Raw genomic sequence first — 7,500 nt, forward strand, 5'->3', positions numbered from 1 at the left:
ATTTCTGCTCTATAACTTCTCCCAATTGACAGAAATTATCCTTAATTTTCTGTCCATTTTTTTCTCTTGGATTTTCTAATTTTTTAAATTTATTTATTATTTTTTAAAATATGAATGTGTTTATTTATAAATACATTCCTGCCAATCAATTCTGAGTATTAAATAACCAAGATGTGACATGTCCATTATACTGTTTATGAAATACTAGGTCAATAATCTTCAAAATTACAGTTTTTGCAATGCAATGGTTAATTCTTTTAGTTTCATAAATAATGTAACAAATTAGCCTATTTACTATAACCTTGTATACAAAGTGATCTGTGGAAAATGTGTTAATTTCAAAAAGGGCCTCACCTACTTTTTTTAGGTTCACATTTGAGAACCATTTTTAGCTACATTGTTTAAATGCCTTTCTGTCTATTTTTGCTAAAATATTAGTTTTTGAGATATGGTTATATTTTTGACCCATCAAAAAGATACTGCATTAATGTACATTGACTGGATTATTATGAGGTTCTCAATATTACTCTATAAACTAACAATTTCCAACATAAAAAGCTTATAAAATGATAAATTTTTTTAATATTAATATTCTTAGGTGAGGGTGTAATATAGTAATTTCAATTTTCCTATTTTTAGAATAAGCTATTATTACCAGAATAACTTTTATATGAACTATGAAGCTCACCCTTTTCAAAAGTTAAATACAGGGGTTGTACTGAAAGTAAAGCAAAAGTGCTGATATCTGTTTATTAACTAACATAGGACATTCAAACTGCACATGTAGGTAGTTATTGTTCCTCTATAATAATTCATAGAGAAGTGACCATTAACTGCATCTACTGGATCAAATTGTTAGTGAGTAGAGAAATTGATTTGTGCAGTCATATGAATCACATTTGGAGACCTTGCTGCACAATTGGACTGTAGTCATAATATGTTACAGGAGATGGTAGAGAACTTTGAGTATTGGGCAAAGTGTGTAAAGAGAGTACTTCAGCAGTTGACATTAGCTGACATCTGATTAGAAGTAAAGAAAGATGGAAGTCTGCTCTGGTTTATTAAAATAATTTGAAGCCTATGAATACACATTCCAATCTCGTGGCAAAGGATGAAGCATTGCTGTATCTTTATCATCACGAAACAAAGACTTAGTCATCTCTAAGGCTTCAGAAGTTCAAGAGTCATTAATTGGTGCAGAAGGTCATAGTGACTGTTTTTTTTTTTTTTGTTTTTTTGTTTTTTTGGGGGGGGGGGTTATGACAGTGGTATAATTTTCTTTGATTTTCTGGCGTAAGGCTGTATCATAAGCAACAAACAATAAAATGAGATACTCAAAAGCTAACGGAGACCATTAAGAGGAAAAGGCTAAAGAAGAATCTTAAAATAATCCACAGTCACCATGACAATGTGCAACCACATATCCTTAGCAACAAATCAGGCAATTACCAGATTGGGATGGTCAGAGGTTCACCTTACAGCTCTGATATGATGCCTTCCAACTTCCATCTGTTTGGTCGATTGAAGAACAGATCTAAGTGACAATGATGTGATGACAAAAATAAAGTGAAAGTGGGTACAACAGTACTCACCTGAGTTTTTCAAAGAGGTTTTGAACATGAGATTCAACAGTGGCACAAATGCATTGCCTGTGACGGGGACTGTTGAGTTATTCCGCTAACATGTGCAATTTGAATGACCTATACTCTATTATTCTTTTATTTGTTTCAGTCATTTGATTGGGCCATGCTGGAGCACTGTTTTTAGTTGAAGTAAGCCTAGTACTTATTCTATCGGTCTCTTTTGCCGAACTGCTAAGTTATAGGGATATAAACACACCAACATCGGTTGTAAGCAATGGTGGGGGGACAAGCACACACAAATACATACACACACACACACACACACACACACACACACGATGGGTTTCTTTCAGTTTCCGTCTACAAAATCCACTCACAAGGCTTTGATTAGCCCAAGGCAGTAGTGCAAGATACTTGCCCAAGGTACCACCTATGTCAATTGAAAAAAAAAAATGTTTGCCACTTTTGATATAATCCTCTTATTTTCAGTTGATATTGAACTCATGAATTTTGTTATTTATTCTGGTTCTGTTTATATACAGCATTTGTTTATAGGCAAAATAAGCTATTGTCAGGTTACTTAAGTCTTAGATTTTGTGTATAAAAAAGGAAAACAAAACCATCAACATATTAACCAAATGGCTGAATTCTATATTTCAAATGCTACTCTAAGTCTTGGTGAGTGTAATTACAATTCATGTTAGTATTAGTGAGAATAAATTAAACCAAGTTCTAAGACCCCTTTGTCTTTTATGATATAACTTGATATTTTAGCAATAAGCAAACTTGCCACTGTTTTCGATGTAGGTGAAACTATAATTAATTTGAAATTTTTAAGAGTAATCTTTCTCTTCAAATCAACAGTGACTACTTTGTAAGTTAATGTTTCATGCTTAGTTACCATAAGGATCAATCATAGTAGGTTAAATAGGAAATTTTCTAAAGTTTTAAGCTTGATTAAATTCTTTTATAATTGAAGTCAACATTTAGTTTACTATTATTATACATTAATCAGAAATCTCATTTTCAGTAATTATCTGAAAATGTGTCCTTTGTTCTAAATTTGCATTTATAGTTATTCTGTGAAATAATTTATATTCTGCTTTAAGTCTTTGGAGTGAATAAGTATTTGAAGCATGCCAAAACTTCTTGTCTCTTTATTTTGATGACTATTTCAGTTTTAAAAGTTTTGTGGATTATTGTGTATATTGTATTGAGTGAATCAGAAATAAATTAAGTTTATGGATATTGCACTAATAATGATTTGATGGCTTATTTGATAAATCTGTAAAATGAATATGAAATGAATTATATTTAAATGAAATTATTTAAAACCAGAAAGTTACCAAACTAGGTTTGTTACTAAAGTATTTTATCAAATTTCAAGTAATCAAACTATGTGAACGATGTTTGCTGATGCTGAGATATAATTCAAATATAGAAAATGATTCCTATCAGTGTGAGTTTGAATCTGAGCAAGAATATTCAAGAATATTTGGAGTATAAATTTACATGAAATTTTGATGGAAGGTTTTAATTTAAATCACTTTAAAACAGGAAATTTAAATCATTAGAACCTGGGTTGGTCTGAAGGTGGCTTGGTATTAAAAAGGTTAAACCTTTGCCTGGTTTAATGCCATTTACCAGAGAAAGGTTGTAGGTGCTAACTTTCTTCTTCCGACTAAGGGTTAAAAATAACCAAAAAAGCTATTCGTTCTACCCTGACATCTAACTTTCCTTGGTGCTATATGTAAGAAAAGACATGTTCATATAAAATTGATCATTGCTTGGAATAACTTTCCAAGTGAGTCAATAATGCTAGCTCTACAAATTCACTTTAAAATAGACTGGACATATTGAAAAGTTATTTTTATTAGCAACTTAATCAGTATATACAAATATTTTGTTGATGAAATTATAAGTTATCAGGTTTTCTTAAGTTTTCTTCCCTTCCTCCATTTTAAATTTCATGGTTGGACTTTTCATAGATAGAATCTGTATAACACCACTCTTGTAGCTGAAGTAAATTCTATTCTGTCTGGTGTTACTGCTGAATAAAATTACAGCTATTTTGCAGTATAACACCTGTTAAACATATGGGGCATTCTTGCTTGCTGGAATGGTGCCAGATGATACATAGCATTTGTTAAAATAACCACATGTGCATCAGATTTCCAAACAGAGAGAGATTATTAGAAATCATATTTCTAAAACGCATTTTATTTTACTACTTCTATTTGTTTTTTTTTTTAATGTTTTTATATATTTCACATTTTTATATAATTGCATCGATATTTGAAATGTCCATATTATTTTGAATGATAACATTGACATGTATTTTTATTGACCTTTCATTTTGTAGATTTTATTAAGCTCTGGCTATGTTTGGGCAATGCCATCACAGTTTAGGATGCATTGACTGTTAATATTTACTTCTGCTTCCATGATTATTATAATCTGATATGGTTTCATGATTGGCATGATCCAATATGGTTTTACATAGTTTAAGGGTATCAGTACTGAAAAATATCAACCTGCTGAGGTATTGTGATCCCTTCAGATCAGTTTCTTTTAACTTCTTTTTCTTTCTCTCTTGAATTTCTTTCACAAATATCATTCAGGAATGCCCAAACTCAATATTTCTGTGAAAATAAACTAACTTACATTCTCTGTGAGCTCTTTGATGAACTAGAAATGTCTAGTTTTATAAAGTGAAGTGCAGAGAAGTTGTTGAAAGTTACTTATACATTGTATTCTACAATGCAAGCTATTCTTTCAATCATGACATTTTGATACACAGGGTGACATGTTCATTTAAATAGGCTTAACTGCATCCACCCCACAATATACTACTTCCAGGTACACACCCCATTGATATATTCTGGGTGCACAACAATGCAGAAATTGTACCAGATGGAAAGATCTACAAGCAGATCAGCTATCCCCATAGTGATGGTACTAGCTTCATACATAAACTCTTAATAGAAGAGTTTCTACCTGAAGATGCTGGTGAATATGTATGTGAGGCATATAATACGTATGGTGACACAGATACCTTTTGCCGATTGACCATTAAAGGTAGGAAGTTACAAGAAATATGCTAATAGTGCTATTTCTGGTGGTGGTATTCAACTTATTCAAGAAAATTAGATAAAGCTATTTATATTAATTTTACTAATAATTAATGGAAACTGCTTGTTTACTAATGCTTTTATATCATTCTTCATTGTTATAAGTATGCTCTTTCTATTTTATTCTTTGAATCACAATGTTTATTATTGAAGCAGGGAAAAATAATTTAGATGCATAATCTAGTTGAACATTTTAAAATACCTTTGAATTAATTACGACTCAGTAATTATTTTTGTTTTGAAAATTCAATCATAAAATAAAAATTAACCAAATTAAATTGATTTTAACTTCAATATAATAAAAAAGTGCATATTCTCATTTTAGCATGTAACTATAACCAGAACTGGATTAATTTTATTTTCAACATACATTTTGGCTGCAACTTATATATTATCAGCTTGCATTTTGGTTTAAAAACTGAAGTTGTTTTAATCATGTAGATTTTACTCACAAAACTAATGACAGCTGTTCTACCTTCTTTACTTTTCAAAGCTACTCATTGAATTGCAGGTAGTACATCTTTATAATTTAATACAGTAAACCAAATAGTACTTTAGTAGAAATTAGTTTCATGCATTGGAAATATATATTAGAAAATGTTATATCCTTTAATCAAAATATAAATCTTGAAAAATATATTATTTTATATTTCTAAGTTTACATTTAGCTCATAATTTAAGGGCATTGAGAAATATGAAAATAAACTTTTATAAAGTTGCTCCGATGCAAAAACAACTAAAAGTAACAGCTTACTATACATGTATATGAAAAAATAAATCCTACATGAATTGAACCACACATCTACCATGTCCTGAAGCCGCAATATCATTACATTCAAGTATTTAACTAACTTTCAATGTATGCATGCCTATATCTATTGTGCGCGCACACACACATGCCTATATCTATTGCGCGTGCGTGTGCACACACACACATACATACACACATCTCTGTGAAGCCAAGTGAGATCACAGTCATGTAACTGACACCTGTGCCAGTGGCATGTCATAGACACCCACTACACTCTTGAGTCAGCATTAGGAAGGCCATAGAAACTATGCCAAACCAGATTGGAACCTGCTCCCAAGCTCATCAGTTTTCAGTCAAACTGTCAACCCATTCCAGCATGGAAAACAGACATTAAATGATGATGATTATATGTGTGTGTGTGATGATTACACACACACACACACACATGCATATTGTGTTTTAGAAATTACTTAGAATACCAGACCATTTTTACTTAATTTTCTCTAGTTTTCTATCACAGCTTGTGCTACTTCACTGCTATATTTATTTCAGTCTTATTTATTAAATATATTTTTTATTTCTTTTTTTGTTAACACTGACTTTACTATATAGATAGGAATTATACCATGTAACCTGTCACTTTCAAAGACATTTTTACCAATATGCTTCATTCTGAGGTAGCATGAACACTGGCATACTGGGTTTACTCCAAAGTCTCACCCATGAGTCTTACATGTACAAATATAAAGGTAGAACTAAACTGTAAATTCCTAAATGCTCATTTATTAGGTTCTAAGTAAATGTTATTGAGCAGCTGTAGTTTTTTTATTTTTTTATCTGTGATGATCTGGAGAAAAATAAAATATCGATGTCACAGATTTTTAGTTGAGTATTAAATTGAAGATATAAAAATGTTTGTAATTTGGGTACCTATCATCAGTAAATATTAATTAATTTTAATTTGTTTTATAGAAACAGATATAAATTTATTAGAAATGATTTTGTGTTTACACACACACACACCATAAGTGAATTTGCCTTTGGAACATTTTAACTAACCTAAAGTTTGCTCGTATATATACATATATATATATATATGTGTGTGTGTGTATAATGACATATTATTTTAAATTAATGTTTAATAATACCAATTTACCAATGAGTCATATGCCTCTTTTCTGTCTTTACTAAAAGTTCCTGACTTCTGCTAACATTTGTCTCATCCTGATATTAATAATATATTAATTTGATGGTAGTTCTCTTTTTCTCTCTCTCTCATGTACATTAATATTGTATTTAAAATTGTTCAGTTTTATGTTTTTATTTTCAGCTGAAAGCTTCCTGTTATTATTACATATTGACTTGATTTAGTTATGAAGATGTCAACATAATTAGTATGATCATTATCTTGATATTTTTTTCACATTCTGCTAATAGGAACAAGATTCTCAATGGATTAATTAGATTTCTTAATTTATCAACTAATGTATTATTTTCATCAAGTTTCATAATTCTTTTCTCTTTGCTTAAGAAATCGTATTCCCACAATAATGTCATTTATTTGTTTGTTTATCTCATGTTTACTGTAAATTCAATATTGAGTTAAGCAATTCTTTCTTTCGAATGTTTGACTACTTTTGTCTTTAAGTGTTCAATACTATTACCGTTGGTATCCATTGCTTCTTGTTCCACATTAGTTTTGATGATACTTTACTGAAGAAGCTTTTCAATAAAGTCTTTTGCTTCTTTCAGAATCTCTCAATATCTGTCATTGATTGTATTAAACATTGAGTAGTTCTGACTTACTCTTCTGCTCTTTGTGTAAACAGACTTGACAGACTTTCTTTATGTAAATAGACTCAACATTAAGGCTGGAGAGGAATTCAGAAAGAGAAAGAATTCATAGATTTACATAGATTTTTATCAGATTACAATCAAAAACAGTTAATGACTGAATAACATTGCATTCATCATCATCATCTAATATTAAAACAACAAAATTTATAAATAAATGAATGAATAAAAAAAAAGGTTT

The 7,500-nt window shown here is 30.2% G+C and overlaps 1 protein-coding gene across 6 annotated transcripts in view; it reads left to right on the plus strand.

Annotated features, from left to right (window-relative positions):
• Positions 1 to 7,500, plus strand: part of LOC115229261 (myosin light chain kinase, smooth muscle) — a 137,444-nt gene that overhangs the window by 93,010 nt on the left and 36,934 nt on the right. For 5 of the 6 annotated variants that reach the window (XM_036515486.1, XM_029799653.2, XM_029799666.2 and 2 more), the window contains exon 9: positions 4,443 to 4,661. The exons of the other annotated variant lie outside the window; for it this stretch is intronic. In XM_036515486.1, the coding sequence (XP_036371379.1) occupies positions 4,443 to 4,661 (219 nt within the window). The remainder of the gene's footprint in view (positions 1 to 4,442; positions 4,662 to 7,500) is intronic. 6 annotated transcript variants of the gene reach the window in all.

Source organism: Octopus sinensis, linkage group LG2, assembly GCF_006345805.1.
Source record: "Octopus sinensis linkage group LG2, ASM634580v1, whole genome shotgun sequence".
NCBI classification, from domain to species: Eukaryota; Metazoa; Mollusca; class Cephalopoda; order Octopoda; family Octopodidae; genus Octopus; species Octopus sinensis.